The following is a 26,395-nucleotide window of genomic DNA, read 5'->3' as shown; positions in this document are numbered from 1 at the left end:
GTGCTAAACTTTCTAGGATATGACATAAAATTTACCTGGGAGAGCAGGTTCTAGTGCACGGTTGTGTTGTAATTCTTCAACTTCTGGTGTGCGCTTTTACTACTGAGAGTTAGCCAGCCAGTGACAGATATATTTGGTTTATGGTTTTCTTGACATTATTCCTTACTGTAATCATACTGTAGGTGCAGAAGGTGTATTCTTGAGAAGTCTTAATTCCAGTATGAAACTTCTCCATACACATATGTATATATGCTTACGCATACACATTTATACTTATCTTTTTCTGTTTGAGGACGTTTTATTTAAGTTAGGGACGGGGCACTGTGTGTATATTTTTGAGCAACAAGCTTCAGTTTCCTTATGTATGTACAAAATTGCAGCTATAATATCATGGCCTTTTCCAGATGTATCAGTGTTTGGAACCAGTCTGTTTAATATGTTGTCCTGAAGATCACCACTGCCAAAAAAACCCACCCACCACCAAAACTAGGGTATAATTATATAGTGGATGTAGTGGAATTTCAGTGTCCCTAAGAAGTATTTGTAAAGTATTTAAGAAAAAAGATGACCAAGTCAGGATACCTATGAGGTATACTGTGAAATGTAAACACTTAATATTGCACGCTTTAAATATCCCACTTGGATATAAGCTTCATGGATGGCAAGCAGTGTATTAAGCTCAGTTTTGCAATTCAGGATTTGTTAGCTAGAGGAAGATTAATATAATAAGAAAAAAATGAAAAGAGAGGAGGAACAGAAGTGGGTCTCTGTGTGGCAGATTTTGTTTGGTCAGTGTAGTTTATGTGGTTATCAATCATTAAACACACACCTTAAATATTTTTCTGTTACATACTCTGCAGCCAGTTTTGTGAGACATCTTCAGTGACATGGTGATAAGGCGGGGGTTGGTATTGATAAGATACATGAAATGTTGCTGATTAAGTGATTTTTCATTTAGTACAGTCATAGGGTATCTCAAAAATCCTTTCAAGTTATGTTTTTTACCAACTAATAGGGGAGGCAGCAGAGGTATTATGGCTTTCTCAGTGAGCCAAATTGATTTCTGTTCTACAAAGTAGACTTTGAAGTAAACATGGCAATTGAAAATAAATGTAATGTTTTGCCTAATGAAAATAATGAGAAAAAGCTGCAACCAAAAACTAAAGGAAAGCAAATCCAGAGCAGATGTTCCACCTCTTTCTCACACAGACATGCTTAAATACCCAGGGATGGCCTTCCAGGCATTGTTGTTAAGATAACACCACTGAATCTGTTTAAGGTAGTGTGCTGAGACACTGTTACCGGGGAGATTTAATACTAAAAGAATAATAAGCTGATGGGCCAGGAGGCCTGTTCTTGTTCCTTTAAAATTGCACTGATTTTGTTTAGAACGTCAAATCAAATATTAAACGCACCTTGCTTACTTGGTGAATTTTTTCTCTTGCAGTGGGAGACTGTCGAAAGTTAAAATCTTCTCTGTTTCAGTTTTTAAAATCCTGAATACTAGCCCTTCATTATCTCATTCTTTATCAGTTAGCTTTTGTTTCATAACTGGAAACTACATGTTCCAGTATCATAACTTTGTGCACTTTTGCTGTACTGTATAGCTTGATGCAAATAGCCTGTACAGCTGTAGGAGCTCATATGGCTTCCTGCATCATGAGGAGAGGAGAGGAAAGGAAAGGTGCTGCTGGGCTGTCGACCCTTCAGATGATACCAGCTCACGCTTTGGAAAAACTGTGGAAAAACTGATCAAATGAAAAGGCAACATTTCTTTCTGTAAGTTTGATGCTTTGAGAGGTAACCATTTTCAACAGTACACAACACAATTTGAAGATTTGTTAATGCTTCCACCAGGAAAATCGACAGATCTGTCATAGCTTGGAGTATAATTTTTTTTTAGAGAGACACTGGAGTTTTCTACTCAAGTTCTCTCCTGTCAGTTAGGTGTTTTCTCTCTGTTAACATTTGCCCTATCTGTGGGTTGGCTATTATGTCAAATAGAATTATTAGATGTTCATCAGATGTTCAGTATAGCAGATACAAAGGTGTTACAAGAGGATATTACCATAAAGTCAGTGTTTCCACCTGAACAATTATTTTAGAGTGGCAGATGGCTTTTTTATCTTTTGACAATATTTTATAGACATAAATGAAATAGATAGGATTTAACACAACATGGTCTGCTTTGTTGCACAAGTTGTAAAACAAGTGATGTAAAAGGTCTCAATTATATACTCCTAATCTAGCAGAAGGAAATAGATGATAAATTTTCATATTTGTTAATTCCCCCCTGCCATGCCCATAGGAAATTAAATCTTTCTGAAGGTGACAAATTGACCAAATCCTCCAGCTGATCCAGAGAAAGACTTTGAGTATTACCTAGTAATTGCAAATTTCTTTTATGCTGTTATTGCTTTTATGCTGTTTGGTCCAAAGTAGGAAGATTGCCAGCTCTTCATTCTATAGCATCTGCCCTGAAATTAATTAGGGTATTAGCTATGCATTGATTTTTAAGATGGATGCTATGAACTGTTTCCCTGTAGTCTGGCTAGTTATTTCACTGTTCAAAAGACAATAATTTCCATTTAGATAAGACCAGAGCTCAATGAAAAACTCTGTGTAATTCCTGGCATAAACTAATTCCTTTAGATAATCCATTACTCAGAAAACATTTTTTTTGCCATTTTAGACTTAAGGATTTATGATTTACCAAGGCCTTTCTGAGTTTTTAAGAGATATTTTCATGAAGTTAGGTAATATTTTAGCTAGATTTGGATTTTGAATGCAGAATCTAGAAAGCAACAATAAATTTTCCATTTCCCAGCCACAGAAGGGCAGAAAACAAATTTATTTATGCCCTGTTTAGGGCCAAGTCATATTTCACCCAAGGCAATAAAACTGCAGACTTCAGCTCTTCTCTTTTGGCAGAGCAAATGATATGGAAAATTGAATCTATACTTTTCATAGCACTGAGAATACAACTTTTTTTTTTCTCCCTCTATCTGCTTTAATTCATCAGCTGTGTAAGCAACTCTGCCTTCAAAAGGGGCAAGGGGGGGTACAAAAGACCAAAGGCTTGTGGAGTGTTTTGTGTATGACACTGTGTGACACAACAAGACATGTACTGAAGGAGAATCTTCTCTTCTTGTTAAGAATTCTCCCCCAGACAGTTCTGGTAGACCGATGAAAAGCTGATGGGAATGGAGAAATAATTTGGGGGGCGAAGGGGAGGGGAAATTCCTAAAGAATTGGTTATGTATTGCTGTGTAAATTTGAAGGGACCAGGCCCAGACTGAGTACAGAGAAAATGGTTTTCGTATGTATTTTATGAACTGGATGCTACATACCAAGGAAAATGACACGATTTTGTAAGGCACATAATTATTATCCAGTAGCTAAAGGGAAGTGTAAAAAGTGATTATTACATCTAAGGTAACAAACTGAGAAGAGAAATCTAAGTTAAGGCTGACAGTTGGTGGCAAATGTTCTGAACAATTTTATGACGAAATCTGTAAAAGGACTTGCTGATGCAGAGAAGGCGTTTCAGTAGGTTGTGGACCCTGGCTGTGCCAGCCTTAGTCCATGCTCTTTTTTGGCTGGCACTTCTTACCATTTTTTCCCCTCTGTATCACAGAATCATAAAATCATTCTGGTTGGAAGGGACCTGAAGGGCTAGTCCATCCTACTGCTCACAGCTGGGCCAACACTGAATTCAGACTAAGAGAGAGATTTTACAACCTCTCTGAGCAACTGTTTGTTATTCTGGTGAGCCTTATTCTCCTTGCAGTGATCTCCCCCTTCAGAGCCTTACCTGTTTCATTTGGCTGTTATCTCTCATTCACCAGCCGGAGTCAATTGACCTGTAAATGCAGAGTTAAGGTTAGCTGGCGATGTTCTTCCAGCATGCTGTGTTCACTAAAACTTGAATTTCTAATAAGTGCTATAGGAGATGAGGGCTGTATGCTGATTAACTCATGTCTTTGGTCAGTCTGGAAGCACTGACTGTATGAGGTGGAAATACATTTAAATGGTGGAGGCAGTTTTTGGAGCAGTTTAACGAAGCTGGGTGTATAATGCAGGTCGCTGACACACTGCTTGGTATGGAAGAGGAAGTATATGTGTGTGGGGGGGTCATTTGCCAGTCCCCACATTTCTGATCACATGTAAGAGATGTACATGTGCAATGAGAATTGTGACAGAAAAGACATGGCATTGGAATATCACTCTGTCTTCAGTAGTTAAGACAAAAATAGGTGTTCTAGTCCAGTGCTACCTGCTTTCCTAGTCTAGGCCAAATGACCTTCCAGACAGTGTTGGTCAGGTATTGCCATGATCAAATTGAAGTTGAAGGGGTTTATTCCATAGTGCTTCGTGAAGCTGAAGTTGTTAAATTTGTTTTTTAGGAAGGTAAATTAGACTCTGAAACATTTCACTCTATGTTAATTTGTAGTTACTTTAGTGAAGAGGATACATTTAGGAGAAAATGTTTACTAAGATTATTACGGTTACCTAGGTTCATAGCTGAGAAGTGGCTGATCTAAGTAAAATTTGCTATGTACGTTCTAGAAGTTAGTAGCAGTTGGGAAGGGGGAGCATGTTGCAAGCTTGATTTGTGGTTATGATGTCCAAGGATTAAACAAGAATACTCTATTTCTTCTTCTCACGTCTTGCTTCCTCTTTAATGTCTTGCTACCTTTTCCAATTAATTGTTTTTCCGTTCTTGTCCTACAAAGTCACTGTCATGTTACAGAGTATTAATACATAAATTCTTTGCTGTCCTGTACATTATGATGAATAATGCAAATATGAACCACCTCCTGTAATTTTTAGAATGAAAACTAAGCTAAGAATTCTCAGCTTTTGTAGCCAGAGGAGAGAAATGAGCACCTCTAAGGCCCGAGTCAATTAAACACATTTACATGTGTATGTAGAGGATGAGGTGGGTTGTCCTTAAAACACATAATTTCTCTCAGTAGATATAAGAAGGGTGTATTTAACGTGACCAGTTGAAATGAAGAGGCTAGGGGCAAGTTCTATGAGTGCATGTCATCCCTGAGTGTTCCTGGAGGAAAGTTTTTCCTTGGTTGTGATTGGTCTTGTAGCCCAGGAGAGAGTCTGGACTACATAGATAGAAGAGTGACTCCTACCCAGCTAGCTGTGCTTACATTTCTGCTTTTTCTGGCTTCTCTTTTCCTTTTGCCCATCTAGGTGTCCATGCTTCTGGGCTAGTTTTTCTCTGCCTTTCCTCTCCCCAGATCCTGATGTAGGCATCAAGATGGCTTGTGTGCTTTTATAGTGTACTGCCTCACTTTCAGAGATCTTGGAGCCTGGCTCATATAAAGCTCTAAGAAAGCAGAGAGACTTAAACATGCTGAGAGTTAAGACTCTGCTTTCTTCATTTCCCCAGGATCCTGGAATACATCTGGATTCTGGCTGGGGAAGCGGGCAATCCAGGAACCTGTCTGTAGGCTGAATTGGGTGCCCAAGAAACTGAAGGCAAGGGTTGAAGCACAACAGTTAGCATCTCAAACCAAACAAATCTTATTGTAATCATGTTAAAATAACTGAGGGAAAGAAATAAAACTCAGGAAAGGATTACTATTGCTATGATGTTCTCACTCATGCAGGGAGAGAAATTTTCTGTAACCTGAAACCTTCATAAGCCAATTAAACAGGTAGTTTAGGGCTGCCAACTCTGTGATTAATAGACACTCACTTTAAGAAAGATACTTTCAGATATTTGTTTTTGGTGGTGATGTGGAATGTTTTTTTGGGCAGAGGGTTGTTTGTGTTCTTTTTTAGCTTTTTTGAGTTTAAATTCTAACATCTTGGAATCATTTCTGCATATGTGAATGAAAATCTGCCTCAGGGAGAGACTGCCAACTCAATCAATACTTTGTTCACCTTAAGGTAAAATCCAAAAGAAGTACGCAGTTCAGTTAGTATTTTCTGTGAACAAAATAGAAGTTAATGTTTCAGACTTACAGGTTGATGTTTCTAAAAACATAAACAATCAATTTATTATACCGTTTCAAACATTGCTTCTGTTTTCCTTCAAAAGTCATCTATACTGACTTGCACAGTTAGATCCTGAAGAATTTTCAGCACCTTGCCTAGGGGAGTACCTTTATGCCATCCCCTCCTTTCTCTGCCCACATTCATCTTCATTTTCCATCCCTATTCTTCCATTGTCTTGTAGGTTTTGTCCTGCAGCCTCCAGTGCACTGTTTGAGATAGCCACCATGTTTTGTGCTTGTGTCCCATGATACTGGACACTTTTTTACTTTTCTCCCAGTTATCTGACTCTTTCCTGGAAATGTCTGGCACACTTCTTAGGTGTGTTGTTCTTTCAGCCTAGTACCATTAACTCAGGAGGCTTTTCATGTATGCGTTTTTACAAATTTGTTCTCTTGGCATCATGGTTCACCTTTCAGAAAGAGATTATAGTTGTGGCAGACTTTCTCAGTGTTGTTTAGAAGTAAAAATAATTTAATTAGCACCTGAAAACAAAAGCATTTCCACCTGTTTCTCTGAGTCAGTTCATTTCTGATCTCTACAGGGAATTTGTTCAAGTGTTTCTCCATTAAGAATTTTTTCCCCCCTTACATCAAGTCCCAAGTTTCCTTTGTTTCAGCTTCTGACCGGAACTGCCTGTTGCTATCACTCTAGTTTTCTGTAAGGAGGCTCTGGGAGACTGTGTAAAGAATGTTCTTGAAGTAAGCAATAACCAATGCACTCCCCTCATTCACAAAGCCAGTCCTTCATCACTGAATGCAGTCAGTTTGGCTGTGCTTGATTTGCCCTTTGTAAATAGTGCTATTTGTTCCTATTTGTCTTTTGTCCTTCTGCCTGGAAATACATTCTGTCAGGTCTCGTTCCATAACTTTTCTGGGAACTGGGGTGAAGCCTTAGGTTTCCAGATCCTCCTCCTCGCTTTTTTTAAGATGGACATAACAATAGACATGGAAGTGCATTTTATGTTTTAGCTGTATGTGTCTAGAACTGAGGGTTTTGGAAGGACCACGTCTGAGTAAATGTCAGACCATTGTGAATCCTGCCTCTCCATACCACTCTTGGTCTGAGACAGAATGGCAGTGCTGTCAGCAAGATTAGCAACATGTAATATTAGAAATTATTATCAAGTTTCTTAGTTTTGGCATACAAAATATATTTAGTTAATACAATCAGAGAAGAAAGGATATTTATTTTCCTTTTTCTGAGTAATTATTTTTCTCCAATTCTTTATTAATTTAAAAATCCTCAAATTGAAGTTGCCAGGGGCTTTTAAGATTAAGTGATTACCGGTGATTTCTTTTTTGAATAGTGACTAAGACACCGTCTTGCTTGTAGAATGTAGGTATTATATTAAAAGAGCCCCAAGTGCCAAGAAAATCTATTTTGTAAGATTGCTTGTGGAGATGTAGCCTTGAGTATTCTCTGAGCTTTGATATGTAGGAAAAAGTTGGGAATTAAATGCAGCTTCTTTTTTTTTTTTTTGCCTAAATACAGGAGGAGTGATTACAGGGAACTGCATACTGGGATTTGTGCCTTCCATTTGGTGGTCTTGTTCTCTTAACTTTGGCACCAGAAATTGCTAAATCTAAGGATGGATACTTTTATTAGCTTCCAGATATCTTTTTGGAGTTCACCAAACATTGAGCCTGTAGCAGCATGTCTTTTGCTGTACTAGGTAGTGCTATTATTGGAAAACTCAGAATCCTGTTCGGGGTAGCACTGCCATGTCCAGGGAGTAGTAGTCTGAAAGAAAGTTTACTTTTCCTATGTAGTTTTCTTCCCATTTTATCATACCAACAGATATTAAAAGGTAGAAACAATCTTGGCTAGGCTAAATAATCACTGCGGAGATCTCTACACCTACCTTTCTGGTTTAGGGCTTTCAGGAAATAATGTTTTCTTTTTCATCTTGTCTTCAGGAGATCAAATAAACTGAGTTTTCTAATACTTCGTATACTATATTCACAGAATCACAGAATGTTAGTGATTGGAAGGGACCTCGAAAGCTCATGCAGTCCAATCCCCCCGCAGGAACACCCAGATGAGGTTACACAGGAAGGCGTCCAGGCAGGTCTTGAATGCCTACAGAGAAGGAGACTCCACAACCCCCCTGGGCAGCCTGGGCCAGGCTCTGCCACCCTCACTGAGAAGAAGTTTCTTCCCAAATTTAAGCAGAACTGTTTTTGTTCCATTGTGTACCCATTACCCCTTGTCCTATCATTGATTGTCACTGAGAAGAGCCTGGCCCCATTCCTTTTATTTAAAATAGTTTCCTTTTTATTTTTGCTGTAATGTCTCCGTTTGGTCCACAATTTTCTTGAACTGAGCAGAGAAACTTTAAAAAAAAGTACTTCAGCTGAGGCCTTATCAATGCCAAGTGGAGTGGAAGGGCATCGCCTGTCTTGTTCTTCAGATGACATGCAAAGGAAGAGCTATTGATTTTGTCTCAGAGACAGTCTGAGTCATGGCTTTGTCAAAGACAGCTTTATTATCCAGTGGTTAGCTCAGTTGAGATAGGATTTTTGTCCCGTATGACTAAGACCAAGATCCCGAAGGAAAATGAGAAGGTACAGTGCGCCACTCGTGATAATTTGCTGTGGTGACTGTGGCAATCTGACAATTTCTTTAAACATCTATCAATCCACTGTTAGAAGTAACTCCCATACTAGACACTCTGACTCATGGCAAAGAGATGGTACATCATTCTAATCTTTCTTTTCTGCGTTGGAAAGTAGGATACTTGGATGAAAGTCAAAAGTTGACCTAATGCATTTTGTGTAAGAGGAGGAAAGATCTGTAAGAAAGAGACAGGTTAAAACCATGTCAGCTGGACTGTGATCAGTGCTCGTTTCTTTCCTTTTCCCTTAGATGTGCTAAGGGAAATGTAGAAGCTTGTTTGTGCCTTGGGAAAATTAACCAGCATTTTATTGATTGTGAAGTGCCTCATCTGGGAAGAGCTTCAGAACCTTGTGGAACTGCGTGTTGTCTCTGGATAATCAGAAAGGCCGCCGCTGTATGGTGCCAGCATGTGGGGACGAGGTCATTGGTGCTCACTGAGCATGTGTATTGTCTGTGTGTTCTGTCACACTGACAAGAGCTTGGGAGGTTTTGACTTTAAGTATGACATTTGTCAAGTTCTCACCAGACCCCTTACACGTGACAGTGTATGGATGCAGCAAGAAAAGATGTTGCACATCTTTTGCAGTACCAAATGGATGGAAGATGTGGACTTAATAAAATTGCAGTCTGTCTTTGTCTTCTTTGACACACACTGTCGGGAAGGATATCACATTCTAATTTATATTCACCAATATTATTATGGACTTTGATAGTTAAGATTCCAATTTGACTTAAAAGTAGCTTTACCAGTTTAGAAGGAAGTAGCTAATGTGGATCTTAGGCCACAACATACAGGTCTAATTGCATTTCCATTGAGCATCTGGTCTCATGTTTGCTTTTTCTTTTTCCAAGACAGTGTTGGTTTTCACATTTCTTAGAAGGGTTTGGAAACTGGAAGCTTTCCATCGTGTGTTCCATTCATACAGTATTTCCACATGCAATATGTTTTTGAAATTGACTTGCGCTTCATATCACACAAGATAACCAGTTAATATGTTTTTCCATTCTGGAGATTTCACTTGGTGTAGATATCAGAAGAGCCCCACCTTTCTGTTTACGCAGAACAAGGCCTTTTAGTTGTTGTCTCTGCTGAACAATTAGAAGCCGTGTATTCTTCACACAAAGGCCTTTAAAGTGGAGGTTGTGCTGTCCACATCTGTAATTTTCTGTTGAACACTTGGACAATATTAAACGTAAAGCAGCCTACACTACTCCATTTTAGAAATAACTGGCAGCAGAAGTGGGGTTTTGTTTCTACTTTCTCCTGCATTCCATGCACATCAGCCCTCTCTTCCCATCAGTGCTTCAGCCTTTTTCAGCCTTGCACACATTTACAAACTGATTTGTTTGCCTCCCACTGTAGAAAGCACTCAGGGAGAGATGCCTGAAGAAAGAGAGAACAAATATTAACCTGTACAGCACAGGGTACTCCCCGGAATGTCATTGAGAATCTGGTCATTTGCCTCTTGCTTTCACAGTATCATGTGTTGTGTTTGGCATAGGTGGAACTGAAATAGCTGCCAGTCCTCTTATTGTGCTGCTTCCATGGGGCACAGAATGGGCACAGACTGAACAAACAGTGCTAACAGTCACCACTATTAAAATTCTGTTTTTTCTGCTGACTCTGGAGATTGTTGAGGTGCACCTGAAAGGATATGGACATTCTATATTCACAGAGGCGTTCCGTGATCTAGCAGTTCATAAACTGAACCAGAACTCATAATTTATGCGTAGATGGAATTCCAAGATACTCATGCCAGATGGAGTAAGTAATTTGGGATTAAGTAATGGTGTGGTTTGTATGTCTGAGTTACCATGGTTGCCAATTTATTGTGTAACGTAAAATGTAATTTAATACTGACATACTGAATGGCAGTTGTGTGAGTTAACAAGAAGCATGTAAGCTCTGAATTATTTCTTGGCTTAGTCCAAGAGAAGTCTCACAATGGTACTTCTGAAAATGGAGCAAGTCTTCATTTCTTGCATTTCTGATGTTCTTGTATTACGTTCTCTGTGGGACATCAGATTTTAGGTGTGTGTAGGAAAGGAAATTCAATAACAAAACTAATACGGAAGCTTTTAAGATGTGTTTAAGCTTTAAAGCCAAAAACATTCTCTTTATAACTGTTTTATTATCCTATATGCGTTACATTTGCCTGAAAAAAATGGAATATGTTGGTGCTACAGATGGAATCCTAGCATACCACATATGTGCTCTCTCTAAATCATGGTGTTGCTGATAGCATTTCTAGCTTGATCAAAATTCTTACTCAGGTCTGTTATCCTTGGGTTTATGACCAGTCTGACTTGGATTAGTACCAGTATTTTCTCCTTTGTATCCATCCTCCTTCCTGCTGATGTTCTTTTTTCCATTACTATATATTTGAGTATCAAAAAATGGTATATTAAGCACAAATACAGTTTTACTATTGCCACTTGAAAAATGTTGAGACAATGGATGTTCAGAAAGACAAAAGGGTAGTAATTTATTGGAAGAATTGTCTAATTCTTCATTGCTTGGCAGCCTTCTGCATGTGTCTGCATTTTCATTTCTGATGATGTCAACCTAAAAACTGCTTCTGTCAGTCTTCAGGCGACCATTTTCTCCTTGTGCTTTCCTCTAGCCAAATCTTTGTTCTTTTTTAACTGTTGACATTATGCATGGGTAACTTGAAAATGTTAATGTGCCGTGCTCATGTTGTATTTATATGTGTTATAATAATTTCTCTTTTCTGGCTGTCTTAGACACAAGTCAACATCAAACTTCCTTCAGTCAGGTCATTAAATCACAGAGAGCTGAATGAAATAACAAAAGTTCAAGATAAGTGTCTCTTCTGAGTGTTTGAAACCTTTGAGTGTGGGAGGATGTCAAGCAGCTGAATTTGTCTTGGTATAGGGCAACTGCCTCCCTTGAAAAAAAAGATCTGTTGAAGAGGCAAAGGCAAAAGCAACTTTGCAGATGTACTTGCATGGGAGGTGACACCAGATATAAACATAATTGATGAGTAAGGAAGATGGAGTCAGCTTATTTCAACTTGCATGTTTAGCAAAGACACCACTGGCTACTTCTGTGTACCGTACACTTCTTCAGTTCCCACGTTTCTTTATCCAACATTGAAGAATCCATGTGAATGTTAAATATTGTATATATTCAGAAGATAGCAATTACTGTGATATATGCTGATGTGTGTTTTGTTGTTGTTTTATGGAAGAATAATCCTGTTTTATTGCATCTTTCTGCCCTCTAGTAAGGGGATGATTTTGCAGGAGTTTCTTTTTTTCTTAAAGCTTTTTACTGGGAAGATCATCTTTAACCCATTTAACCTCTCATCCAAGAACTGTTGCTGATGAGACTTTTTGACTTTTGCAACTTCTGTGTCATTATGTGTTTCACATAGATGAACAAAATTTCCCTACCTTTTGCAAAACTTTGTGTTCTGGTTTGTGCCAATAACTTAAAATTTTGAATGTATGTGTATTTGGACAGGTAGAAGGGGACTATAATGTGTGTATGTTTTAAACAGTTAAAACGGGTGAGCTTTGGAGGTGTTCTAGCAAATAATTTAACTAGTGTTGACAAGAAACCATTTTCCATCCTGTAGACAAGATGGAGAAAACCAGAATTTCTTAATTTCCTCCATGTGGCTTTAAATTTGTGAGGTAATGATGAATTCTAAAGAGGGAAATTCTGAAAAAAAAATTGTAGGAATGAAAGCATGCTAATAGAAAAGACAAATCCTATCATTAGGAGATGACTGAGATAGTAGAAGGGGGGAAGTATTGTATGGCAAGAAGGCATAAGGAAAGTAGCTATAGCAGGAATGCCAGTGCTGCATAATTGTGTTACGTCCATTGATAAGTGATACTGAATGTATGCTCATAGAGACATCTGTTTGCACAGTTATTTAAAAGTCACCAGTAGTATATAAACCAATATAACATAGCAATACAGTAAATGTATTAGTATAAGAAATGTAAATTGTATGACATATATGTAATCACTATATATTTTACTATAATGACACATATTGCAATAGTTTAATAAGTGGTAGTGTAATTTTAGTACCAGGCAAAAATGCTGCTCTATTCACAGAAGAATTTAACGTGAACATCCTAACACATTGATGTAAAAGTAATTAGTTAGTTTTGGGAGCAATTGTTTGTTGACAGGGATTCGTTTCATTTTGGAACCTTTTGTCAGGGTGACTTAAGACAATTTCCACAGTGAGTAACAGCTTTAATCCCATTAAATTTTCCTTCATTCTGCAAATATGCACTACATATGTAAGGTTTTGTGGTTTTCATAATTTTATAGTACTTTCTGACTCAATATTTTATTGTTGCTGTTGCTTGCAGGATAGTATTACTGTACCTTGAGTTCTAGGAATCAATAAATTATTTTAAAGATTGCAAGGGCAATTCACTATAGATTTCGTGTTGTAAGTTTTTTTGGATTAATAAAAGCTGCTGTTGGATTATACATTTCAACAGGGAAGAAAAAAGTGCAATCAACTATGTGTCTAAAATGTCTCTGATTATTTAAGAGGTGCTATCTTAAAATATATATACCACAGAGTCACAGAATGTCAGGGATTGGAAGGGACCTTGGGAGATCATCCAGTCCAGTCCCCCTGCGGGAGCAGGAGCACCCAGATGAGGGTACACAGGAAGGCATCTACTCTGCCCTGGTGAGACCACATCTGGAATATTGTGTCCAGTTCTGGGCCCCTCAGTTCCAGAAGGACAGAGAACTGCTGGAGAGGGTCCAGCGCAGGGCAACAAAGACGATGAAGGGAGTGGAGCATCTCCCTTATGAGGAAAGGCTGAGTGAGCTGGGGCTTTTTAGCTTGGAGAAGAGGAGACTGAGGGGTGACCTCATTAATGTTTACAGATATATAGAGGGTGAGTGTTATGAGGATGGAGCCAGGCTCTTATATTTTTTTCTTTTCTTTTTTTTTTTTTTTTTTTTCTTTTTCAGAAAGCCATATTCTTGAGGATGTAAACAAATGTATCATTGCACTGAGAGAGCAAAATGCAGACAATTTAGATCATGCAGCGGGTGCAATCCGAGGACGTGCTTCAAGAGTAGCTCATATTGTTTCAGGTGAAATGGACAATTATGAACCAGGGGCTTACACTGAAGGAGTGATGACAAATGTTCAGTATTTGACCAAGAATGGTAAGTCTGATTTCTAAGCTATGTTCTCAGTTCCTTTAGTTGTGGAAACTTTCTTTTATATGACTTAGTTAAAGTGAAACCTGTGATTCTCTAATGCACTAATGATTCATGATATGATCTCTGTCTCTTTCGTCCATACTGTCCAATTACAATGATACCATGCAGTTCAAAACTAATTTTTAAAATTTTATTTTAATTACATCATCTGTATAAGGTTTTTTAAGTTATGGAAGAGTTTTAAGGGTGTTTCTAAATATATTTAAGTGATAGTGTTTGGGGACTTCTAACTGGCCTCACCACATCTGTTCAAAGAAGACAAAAGGCAAACTCAGAGAAAGATAAAGCAGGTTCATGATCTACGTGCGCTTCCCACTTTAAGGACTGAGCAGTGGTTAAATATCCCCAAATATCTTCACTTTTAATGTTCAAAGTTGGAACTTCCTACAATGGCTATTAGTGTCAGTTTCCTTTTTTGTGATACTGAAAAAGAGGGTAGGAGAGGTGTAACTGCTCTATTTTTATAAATGGTTTCTGTTGCTTACGTAAAGAGTTGTTCATATAAATAAATCTCTGACCTTTATATAGTGTATAATTAATTTAAAAAATAAGTTGGGGAGCTCCCAGGGCTTCCATGTTTTCACTAGTTGCAAGTCTAATAGTCAGGCAGTGAAAAAAATTGCCACTAAGTTTTCTGGAAAGTCTGTACATCTCTGGAATATGGGATTTAGCTTCATGAAATTGGAGGTCTAAATCATAGCTCTGTCAGTCTAAACAAATATCTAGTATCTTACATTTGTCTGACAGTTGTTTTACTTTGCCACAAAAGACAGGAATTTTGTTTGAGCTCTTTCTTAATGAGTTCAAATATGTCCAGGATAGAACTATCGTCATGTGAAGCAAAAGTGAATTGACATTACAATGAAGTGGCAAAAAGAACAAAATAGTGAGAGGAGTTTGAGATAGTCTTGCATGGTTTTATCGCCTTTTCTGACATTTTGATGAGAAAATCTGAAAACTTTCAACATGACATTCTTTTTTCATGACTCCTGAAAGTACTATGACAAATGCCAAGAGAAGCAGCAATTACAGGAAAGGATAGTTTTGATTCCCATGTAAAAGCTAAGCCCTTCTTTCTTGAAACTGGTAGTATTTAAATGCAGTAGGAGTTGACACTGATTTCTGTTCTGTTGCCTTGGTTTGACAGTAATATATAATGTCCCTAAATCCTTGTATCTACAAAAGACAAGAAGACACAAAAGTGGTTTCATTTGGAATGTTTGCCTTTGTCAAGGTACATCAAGCATGGTTTTATCTGCTCAGATGTCTTTGCAGTACTTCAGACCTAAGAATCCACTATCTTTGCATTAGTCAACGGGAGCAGAAAAAATAAATAGGTACTTTTCATAATTATCTGTATTTATGTGATCTGCAATGAACAGACATCAAATCATGCAAGGTTTTTTGTTTGCTTGATGATTTTGCTTTTGTTTCAGCTTACAAGGGAAATGCAGGTAGGCTGCAGTGCTCAGATATAACCTGAAACATTCTATCAGTGCTGGCTCTTGCAGAAGCCAGGTGATGGCAAGGAGAGAACTGTGTATTTGTGCTGTGATTAGGTTCTAAATTAGCTTACGTAAGTAACCTAAGACGGTGAAGGGTGTCCTTGATGCCCAGTGAAAAGCTAATGTGTTACTGAAGAGAAATTACTGCAGGCGGAGTATAGAGTTAGTGAAAATAAAGTTATAGAATAATAACGTACTGAGAAATTGCAGAGAAATAAAAGCACAAATGAAAGAGACAGCAGGAGCCAGAAATGGGAAGGGTTCAAATTGGAGCTAACAGGATAGAGAAATTGTGCATAAAGAGGAACAGATACGTTACTGTTTGTTAAAACAAAGACTGAGGTTAAATTGTAGTGCACATGTTGAGATAATAAGATGAGGTCAAATTCTCTGCATTACGGTCTATTCAAGAAAAGAGCATCTGTCTTTTCAGCTGGAAGACATGAGATGTTAGAACTGGTAAAGTGAGCTATTCAACAACAATACCATAATACTGCTGTACAGTGCAGATTAGAAACTGGTGCTTAATATCTTAGCTCAGGTTGTGTAGGCCTGTTCAGATACAAGTTGTTGATAGCCAAATGGATCTCTGCAGCACCATACAGTGGAGTCTCTGCTTTCTCAGGCTCATGCTATGTTGCTCCTCCATTTTGTCCCCTTTACCTCAACAAGAAGAAGAACCCCAAGCAAACTTAACAAGGCCCTTTAAGAGCACCATTTACATTGTGGAGTCTCACTCTTAGAAATTAGGTAATACCAGAACTAAAGTTGTCTTTGCAGCCGTTATTTGCACTCTATGTGCGTATGCATGATGACATTGTGATTATGTGATCATACACAGTTATGTTACAAAACAGCTGCTTAATTCAGGTCACTGGGTGGATCTGCTTTAGACATACGCTAGGGTTACATATTAGAGGAGGCTGACATCCATAGGATCAGTTTGGAAGGTAGTGGAGCAGAAGACTGCAGGAAGAGAATATATAATGTGATTGTGAGGATAGTTTCATTTGGACTGGCTGTAGAGAGTTCCTGTGCCATCCTATGTAAGTTCATGAGGCTACAGCTAACTGTGGTGTGCAGAAGTGCATCCCAGCTCCTGGTCTGACTGGGACTTGGTGCTTGTCTACATCACAATGAGACTAGGACGTACTCTGTCCCCTCTTGCTCCTAGGTTTCAGTGGGAAGGGCACCTAGGTAGGAAAGAGAGCTGGAAAACATTCCAGCAACTTCCTGCTTGAGATGATGGCAACTCAGTGTCATGCCCTGGAAATGTGTGGCCTGGGGTTTGTGTGGAACCTTTTCAGACCGCTGGAGAATCTTATGTTCAGTCCTGTGGTCTTGTACACTCTGTTCAGGCAGTTGTTTCAACCAGCATTTCTTGTTTTGAGGATACCAGTACAGAGGTGGTAGAGGTTCAGGCTGTATTCTGGTATGGTTAAGACTGAAAATGTTGGTACTGGTACCTCTGGTTAGACATTCCTGATGTCTGGCACTGTTAACTAGGTTGAAATATGAAGCTCCTTGCATTTTGATAGGGTTTGTGTACTTGAAAGCAAAATGAAACCTTTAGACAAACTGTTTATAAAAACCTAAGTCACTTCCACATCTGAACTGGAAGGGTATCCTTGCACTGTATTTTTAAATATCAAAGTCTACTCTTATCATCTTACTGCCTGCCAGAATCCGCAGCAGTTAAATTCAAGTAAATAATTTATATTATGGAATGTATCTGTTGATATGTGTATTTATTGTAAATTTTGTCTGCAGTTTTCCTTTCATGTCGAAGTATAATATACTATATATGTGTATGTATACATATAAATAAATCCTCTTCTTATTTAGATCTAAGGATCCTGTAAAAAACAAAGAAAAGGGTGGAGACAAAGATAAGTATTTTAACTGTCTTAAGAAACTAGTGGAGGTATATTTCCCTGCGTCACTGGGGTTTGGAGTCAACATTTTTGTATTCCAGTAGTGCTGATGGAATTACAGCAAACCGTTGTCCACAGCATCTTACAACCGGAATTATGAAATACCTTGTAATTCACATAGGGATAGGTATTACCTTTAAGTTTATGAATAGTAATGATGTTGTATTTGGATTGAAAAACAAATTTAACTGTTCTCAAAGTAAAGGTTGGCTGTAGGCATTGTTCTGAGACAGATACTGGTATGACACACAATGCTGTTCTCCCTTTGGAGTATGGATTAAGACAGAGTTTAATTTCTGAGACAGAATGGTGATATCAAATGTAAAGTTGAACATGGATTAGAAAATGTCTTCCTGCCTCAGAAAATGTTTGTAAATCTGTGTCCATAAGTGTGAATTCCAAATACTTTCTCAGTATAAGAAGGATGTAAGTCAAATTTTTTACAAATACCCATATGCCTAAATTGTGTAGGTCTCATTGAAAGTAATTAAAGCTGTTATTCATATGATGTTTGCTCCCATAAGCTATGAAGTAGTAATTGAATTGTCTGAAATCTAACAGTTTCAGATATTACTGTTCTTCCAATGTGATACTGGCAATGTTACTTATAATTGGGGATTGAAGGGCAAAATACGTCAGAGATGTATTTTATTAACTGAGTCATTGGCTGGGTAAGTACAAGTTTTTTGACATTTCAGAGTTAAGGAAGAACCTCATGTCCGAACAGTCCCAATGATCTAATCAAGTGGCTCAAGTAGCTTTATGTTGAGTATTACATAATTATAATTGTTTGATATAGTAGGGGAATACCAAGGGCAATTTGTGGCCTGATTATCTCCCCGAGAGCTGTGTAAGCCTGTTACTTGTAATTGAAGATTTTCCTCGAACTTCCAGCATTTTGGCCATTTTGTACATTTTGCTCTTGTGTCAATGTGAACGCTTCTGCCTCCACCTGGATTTTGAACACTTGGCCCCAGTGGGCCAAACACGTTCAATTTTTAGACCTGTTCTGGAGAGATTTGGTTTGTATTCAGTGATTTTCTTTAAAACATTCACAAATTTTGGTTACCTTTTTTGAAGTCCTGTCCTATGATTTTGTCCTGAATGTCATTCAATTCTTCCTGACCCAGCTGTCCTCTGTATTGGCAGCATGTTTTAACAGCATCATCTTTTCCAGTGTCACTAATGATTTATTTATGTATTTATTATTTTATTTTCCCCTTGCTCCCAGGATTGTTATTTTGGCTACTTTCCAGAGTCTCCTCACCTCGTAGCCCTTTCAGTTGTCATCACTTGAACAGCCTCCATACCGATCTACTCCACCTGAAGCAGACCTTTCCTCTGTGGTACTTTATTAAGTGATTCTGCAGGGTGGATTAAATCTCCTGCATTGCTTTTCTCTGGAAAAACATTATTTCTCTTGGCAATAAAATATACTAGTGTTAGGTGATATGAACTTCCTTCCACCTCCTGCTTTTTGTTTAGCTTTTCCATTGACTCCCCTGTCTCACATGCTTACGTGCACAAGCTAATGACTTTGTATTTTCCTAGATGCTTCACTTGCCTTTTTCAAATACAGTTCGCAGGCTTGTTGCAACAGCTTATGAGAAATTACTGTTTCCTTTGTCCGCTGTCAGAGACTTTTGCATCAAGTTTGTCTGTTTTCTCCAGTTCAAGAATGTTACACACTTGCTCACCCAAAAGAGACCCATGTTCTGAAAAACAGGAAGAAATGTAATCAATTTTTGTGTGTTACAGATAATCAAATGATGACACTGTATATAACACCATTTCTTTTTGCTAAACTTTTTTTCCCATTTCCGGGAGCTCAAAAATAGCTTTTCTTCATTCTTACTAATGTCCATGTTCATTATAAACACTGTGTGGGAGTTAAGATACATTCAGCTGCACATCTGGTTGCTTTAAAATGCTGCTGCACTTAGTGATCATCCAAGGTGCTGAGAAGAAACTCCTCTTTGGTGCAGTGTTCCAGCAGGCTTTGTACAGTAAAAGCTGTTGATTTAAGGTTTTGATTTCTTTGTTACCTCTTTGATGCCAACGAGTCACTGCAGATTAATACCCACCCATGTCTCCCTGTCTCTTTTTCCAAGGGACCAGTGCAGACTCAACTGTCTGTGTGTCCCCAGGACTAATGTCCCAGTCTCCAAAAACATTCCTTGTTCTCAAGATGAAAGTAAGAATAGCATTTAAAAGCCAGCATTTATATAAAGTAAATTTATCCTTAAGTATAAGCTAATAACTTTACTTTTAGAGTTTTCAATTTAGTTTGGATATGTTTTCATTGTTAGTTCATTTTTGAGAATTAGGATAGTAAACACATTTCTGTTGCCAGCACTGGTTCGACATACATGGTCTTACTTCAGCTAGTTGCATGGGGAGAGGAGGGGGGGATGCGGGAAGGGTGTCTCAGTTTAAGCAGCATTTGTGGAATAAACTAGAAAATGGAGGATTTCTTGTGAATTCTAAGTTTTGCTCCCATGATAATAAATTCTCCATGTACCCTGGTGAAGGCAGGCTTACTGGCAGTTTGATTCTGGAGCAGAGGATACCTGCATAAGCCTTCCTTAAAGCAGGAACACTATAGTTTTCTTTGTAACTTTCATTTCCACAAGCCCTTAGTAAAATCAGGTTTTTATTCTTGTAGGGCAAGCAAGTATGATACCATAATAATGTATGGTAAGTTGGTAAGCGTGGTGGTTTTTGTTATTGTTTTTGTGCCCTCCCCCCCCCCAGTTAGTATAATAAATTTACATCTATGTATGTTCCATGTGTCAAATTTTGTTGGATGGGTTTGCTTTGTGTTTTTTGTTTGGTTTGTTTTTTTCTTTCCTTCAATAGAATTGCCCTTCTCTGTTCATACTATGTGACACTTAGTGATAAATCTTCACTGCTTCTCTTCACTTGAGGCTACTTTAAGGAATGACTCACGACTTTCCAGTGTGCACATAACCTTTATCTATCCCTGTTAATATATTTTCTCTTCTAGATCTTAAGAATCCCTGTCCTGGTACTGTTCAGTGGAGTCCATCTGTAATGACAGCTCTTCCTTTAGCTGATAACCGTATCGGGGAACTACTACTGCTTTTTGTACTCAGTATTTTGAACTGAAGCAGAGTCTCTAGCTTTGTGCGCATATCAAAACCATTACCTTCATTTCAGCTGTGACTTTCTTGCACAAGGGCTTAAGTGCCTTAACCTCTCTAATGTTAAGGACCTTATATTTTCAGTTCTGTAGTATACCTTTCACTTCCAGCTCTGTAACCTTTCGAGTTGCTATTTTGAGTGTATTTCCCAGAGCCTCTCTAGCAATGTTTTGCCATTACTGTTGTCATAATCCTTTTCTCCTGGTCTTGCACCTACAAACCCTGATACTATTGTTATTTTGCATTCTTTTGGGAATTAGGATAAGCATGCTGTGCCTGTTGCATTTGTGCATGTTTAACTTTCTGTGTCTCAGATACCAGTTTAACAATTATTTCCTTTGCCATTCAGTATTCAAGGAATCCTTTTGTCCTGTTGTCTTTTAGAACAGTGTAGTGCATTGGAGATGACACCTGTCTTAGAGCAGTCAATGTTTTTGTCTCTCTTATAAATTCTTTGTATTTCTTAACCTAGCAGCTTTGTTTCTGATGCTTCCTGGAGCTAGTTGGTCAGACATACTTTGTTGTTTTTTTTTTTTTTTTCTTATAAACCAAAATGTTTTGAGTTTTTGGGGATTTACTGTTCTTGTAACCATTTGGGTTTCTAACATTTACATGTCAGAGCGTGATCTGCCTCCTGAACAGAACTTTGGACTGAGTAACTTCATTTCACAAATCATTAGTGTTTAAGAGTTAATTCTGTATTACATGATTTATGAGGACTTTTAAGTCATCAGTATGAATCTGATCTCCTTAAGGATTTCGTTAGACCTGAAAAATTGCAGTAACTTGTTCTTCAGCTTTAGATCACTCTGAGTTTTTCATAGCTATCACTTGTTATTGTTTTCTAACCTAAATGTACAAAAAGCACCTTCCACTGTTTTCATTTTTGCATGAAAGACTTTTAAAATGTTTTATACTAAAATTCATAATTATAATAACATGCTGTATCATAATTATGAAATTATATGTTCTCCCCCAATAAGATTTCCAACTGTCTACAGCTAACCATTCCAAAGTCTGCTCTGCTTAAGATTTCCATATTGCCCTACCCAGATTTCTCTTTGGCAAACATGCCCTCAGCTTTTCCTGGTTTCCTCCTTAGTAATGATGAACTGTTAGACTTGGAAATGATGCAATGGTTCTTGATGGAGGGAGCGTATGAATAATTCAGTAGGATTTATGTATGCATATGTATTTATGTATGGTTTATAAATCTGTTAACATAGTGAAACTGAGTCTTGCTGAAATCATAAATGATATACTTGTGGTCATTTTGTACACGTTAGATCTCAGTAAGTCTCTCAGCACTGCCATTCATGGCAGTATTTGGAGAAGTGGCATTGAATGCATTTTATGCTGAATAAATATTTCTGTAAATAGGGCTTCTCCTTAGTTTCTGGGGCTCAGACTCTGTTTTCTGTCAGAATCCCACCACTGCCAGCACTGTACAAGGTCATCTTCAAAGCCAGTTCAGTCATCGTGGGCTTTGTTGTGACTCACAGTTCATGAGAACACCAGACCCAGTGCTATTAAACAACTGCAGCTAGAGCAGTTTTGGGATAATTCACTAGATAGCACACAAAGTATAAGTAATACATCCATCAATTTTAGAGCATTTGTCATGGAGTTTCATGCAGGAATATAGAACTATCTGTCACTCATACTCCTTTATGACTGCTGTCAGGAATTAAAAGGCAGACAGCTTCAGTTAGTTATTTAGAAGGTGCGTGCCTTGGGCATTGTACAAAAAATGCATTAAAGAATCCTTAACCATTCTAAAGCAAAGTAGAGCAGCTGCCATGCTTCCTTCATGGAACACTCAGAGCCTCACAGCTGGGTTAGGCAGGGAACAGTTTGATGCTCCTTCTAATCAACAGAATTGTATGTGAGAAGCCATAGATGTTTTAACCGCTTGTGTTTTTTGTGGCAGTGGTGGTTGTGTGGCTGGTTGGTTGGTTGTTAGTTTGTTGTTGTTTTTTTTTGCTTGGATTTTTTTGTTTGTTTATTTATTTGTTTTTAATCTGGAGGAATTTCATTATTTTTTTCCTGACATGAAGCTGCATGTTAGCATTTCTTGTATCAGACCATGAGTGTTTTCCTAGTAACTTTATTGTTGGTGTTGAGGGAGGCTTAAAATGATTTCCTGAAACTCATTCCTAGATTTTAAGTCAGAAGTGTTCAGTGATCTCTTCCAGAAGATGGCTACACGTAATAGACTCTCTTTTTATTGTTTCTAGATTTCCTGGGCCTGTGGTTTTTTGTTAGTGTGTGTGTGTGTGTGTGTCTGTGTTTGGGGGTGGGTGTGTGTGTGTGTGCGCGTAGAGATATAAATATATATATATATGCGTGTTTTTTAGGAAGGGGAGGCTAGATTTCAGGAAAAGCTGTGAAGCAGATCTCTGAGGAAGCATTCATGGTAAAATAAATAATATTCAACGGTAGTATGCCAAACATTAAAGAAAGATGATGTATTGATTATAGGAAGAATGGCAAAAGAGGGTGGGGGAAAATCTGAGAACGTGTCTTTTGGAAACAGTAATGTACTTGCTCTACAGTTTCCAAAATAGGCCTTGCTAAAATTGGAAATACTGGAAAAAGATTTGTGGAAAACACGGCTCTGAGGATGGCCAGGGGCTGTGAGGAGGGGGACAGATGGAGGTTTGTTTAACCTGGGGCAGTGGAAACCAAGGGGCAGTCGCATAGAGACAGGTGATGTGAGAAGGGGCAAGAGCCACAAATTGCAGCCTGAGAAGTTCAGGTAGGACATGGTGGCATAGGACACATTTATTAGAAGTGTAGTGCAACACTAGAACAGAGATGCAATGACATCCCTGTCCCTGGAAGTTTTTGAGACTTAGCTAGACAAAACTGACTGACCTGATGCAGTGTCCGTCTTCTAAGCAGGAGAGTGATCCAAATGACATGCAAAGTCCTTTTCAAGCAGTGTGTTTATGACTTTTCCCTCGTGTTATATACCAAGCCTCATTCATATAAGACTCATCTTTCCTTGGTAAATAAATGTTTTCACGTGTGCATTCATGCTCTGCAGTAGCAATCTCAAATTCCCAGAGAAGAGTTGCTTCTCTTCCTTAGAGGCTTGCTTGCCGTTAAAAATAAGTAGCATTAGCATTTGAGAAGGAGTTTTAGTGTAAAAGGGTTGCAGGTACCTCATTCTGAATCTACGAATTTCTCCAGAATGCTAATGCAGATTTCTTATATGAAGTATCACGTATTAAATGGAGGTGAAGTATAGCGACATTGCAAACGGATGCAATCAGTCTGCATGATTTAATCAAATAAATTTCCAGATAGGCAGATAAACATTTAAAGCCTATTGGTATCTGTTTTTCCAAGTGTTTGTTTGCTCTGTAGTGTGCTCTTTTAAAACTGTTGATTTTTTTTTTTCTCCCTTGAGAGCTAATAGGAAGATTTTCAGCAGTGCTATAGATTTCTCTAAATAACAACAATAATCTTGTATTTACTCAGTTTCTTTGCTTCTCTTGCTTATATCTTGTTCTGTGAGACAAACACAGCAAGTAAGTACTTGTAGTTAAGAACACCTTCAGACATCATATCTTAATAGAAGCAATGCTGGGTTTATTCATATAGTTTCACTCAGTTTCTAATCTTTGTGAGCTGATGTGCTTAGAATTGGTAACTGACGTTCTTGAATCTTTATTAAAGCCTGCTATTTTGAGTCTTACAGAAAAGTTGTTCTTTTCTGCATTGCAGGTTAGGAGGAAGTATTCTTGTAGTCAGCCGTTGTAAACTCTAAACCACGAGTAAAGAACAACAAAAAAGAATCTTCTGGAAGTCTTTCAGCCTTTCCATACTCTCTACATAGGAATTGAAAGTAGCAGGAAATGTAACTGACACTCACTTTCTTATCTGTCAGCCGTGGGTTGCAGTTGGAGTTCACCCTGACTGTATGTGCTGATCAGTCAGTACCCATTAGAACTAATCATTCTCACTGTTTCTCTAGATTCTTGTACAGAACTTTCTTTACCTAAAGAGGTTTTTTATGCTGATAATACTAGCCTTAGCACTAATACCTGTAAATGTTGCTAATTTAATTAGTCATTAGTTGATTGAAAAGTTTCAGGTAAATACTGAAGAATATTCTGTTTCATGTTATTGACAGCTATTTGGTTTATGCTGTTATGGGGCAAAATATGTTGCAGTGTGGTGACTTAAGTTATTTTAGGAGAAATTTCCATTTTTTTTGTTTTTTAATGAAAAGGCAATTAGAAAATAATTTAAAAGGGCAAAAAGACCATGAACAACACAACAAAATGGCCATGCATGGAAACAAAATTGATCTTAAAGCCTAGAGAGAACCACTTGAGTTTTTGTCACCTTGACCACAAACAAGCTAGTCAATGGTATTTCACTTTCTGCAACTAGCAGGCTTACTGGTTTCAAATTATTGCATACTATAATTGAACATACTTATTAAATATACCAACATTCTTTTATCACTTTTAATTTAAAACAATTTTAGTAATACCATGTTCTAGTAGTGAATGTTTGTGTGATCACTTATATGACCTAATTTCAAATCCACTGAAACCACTGGAATTATTGCCACTAACTCTGCTGATAATATCTCGAAACCCATATGTCCCAGTTGTTGTTAACTGGGTTTTACCATTGTGTGTTGTCGTATTGGACAGAAAGATGAGGCAGGGTTCCAGTGCACAGCACGCTGGGCATTACAGCAAAGACCAGAGGCAGATTCACAGGGTTTGCACGAGGCCGTCTTTTCTGGATCATTTTGAGGCTAGCTATTAATGTTAAATTTGAGTTAGTATTTTTATGACACTGTTCAGTAAAGTATCTTTTCTGCAGTTGACACTGTTTATTGGTGTTTCACTGTAATTAAGAACTTGATTATTTTGGGTAGCGAGGTGTATTTTTCTTGTGCTTGCTTTTTAAATGTCAGCAGTCTTCCATGAAATATAATTCTTCTTGACTATATTATTTAATTCCAAGTTACTTTTGTAGTAGACATAGCACTGAAGAGTCATGTGACCCTTTTCTCAAACACATTTTGCCAGAGGCAATTTAGTATTTTAAGGCTTTGTTGTTTACTAACATATGTGTCGAAGTATCTGATTCTGCCTAAAAAAAACAGTGTTCATTTCTGATGTTTCCCAATGTGATATGCAATTTTTTTTGTCTTTATGCCAAAGAAGAGTGGGAGTCTTGTGCAGGATTGTCCATTCTGGCAAATTCAATTACTTTCAGGTTTTGTAAATTGATCGTGCACCCACTGGGAAGCAGATTACTAAAAATACAGTAATCCACTAAAATAAATGGCTACAAGTTTAGATTGTTGTCTACTGCTAATGTTTTGAAGACCAGTTGATTGTCAGTATGGTTCTAATATTGGAAAACTTTGACCCAGTTACCTGTTCTGTGCTTCTGAAACTACACTGGTGCCTCCTGATGTAACATCACTGTAGTACATGAAAACCTCCCTGTGCCAAGTGTGTCATAACCACTGCAGCACAAGCCTGCTGCCTCTGCCGTCACGGAAGGACTGGCTGGAGACAGCGCAGAAGTTTGTATGTTAGCAACTGCTGGGCTCAGGGTTGTTTTTTCCTACCGCTCTACCTTATAGGATGGCTGGAGTTAGATTTAGACATTTTGTTTTCCTGATACTTCACTAAATCTGTCATGGAAGTTTTATTCTTGTTTTGTTTGTATCCTAAGTTTTGTAATGATAGGACTTTGAAGTTTTATGTCACTTAGAATTTAAACACTATGGAAGTCTTCCCTGTAGCTCTGTAATTCTTGGCCTCAAGGTTTTGGGTAGGTTCTGGGGTTTTTTTTTGTTTGTTTGTTTTTCTAGTTGGTTGTCTTTAATGAGTGATCTATTTTGGATGAGATTTGTGTTAAGATAACCAATTAATTAGA

General features: G+C 37.9%; 1 protein-coding gene across 8 annotated transcripts in view; it reads left to right on the top strand.

Moving 5' to 3' along the window:
• CTNNA3 (catenin alpha 3) overlaps positions 1 to 26,395 on the top strand; it is a 460,135-nt gene that overhangs the window by 338,902 nt on the left and 94,838 nt on the right. For all 8 annotated transcript variants that reach the window (XM_065067892.1, XM_065067891.1, XM_065067893.1 and 5 more), the window contains one exon: positions 13,616 to 13,816. In XM_065067892.1, coding sequence (XP_064923964.1) covers positions 13,616 to 13,816 — 201 coding nt within the window. The remainder of the gene's footprint in view (positions 1 to 13,615; positions 13,817 to 26,395) is intronic.

The sequence above is a fragment of the Columba livia genome, chromosome 6 (genome assembly GCF_036013475.1).
Source record: "Columba livia isolate bColLiv1 breed racing homer chromosome 6, bColLiv1.pat.W.v2, whole genome shotgun sequence".
Taxonomy (NCBI): domain Eukaryota; kingdom Metazoa; phylum Chordata; class Aves; order Columbiformes; family Columbidae; genus Columba; species Columba livia.
This window is presented reverse-complemented; position numbering and strand designations above follow the sequence as displayed.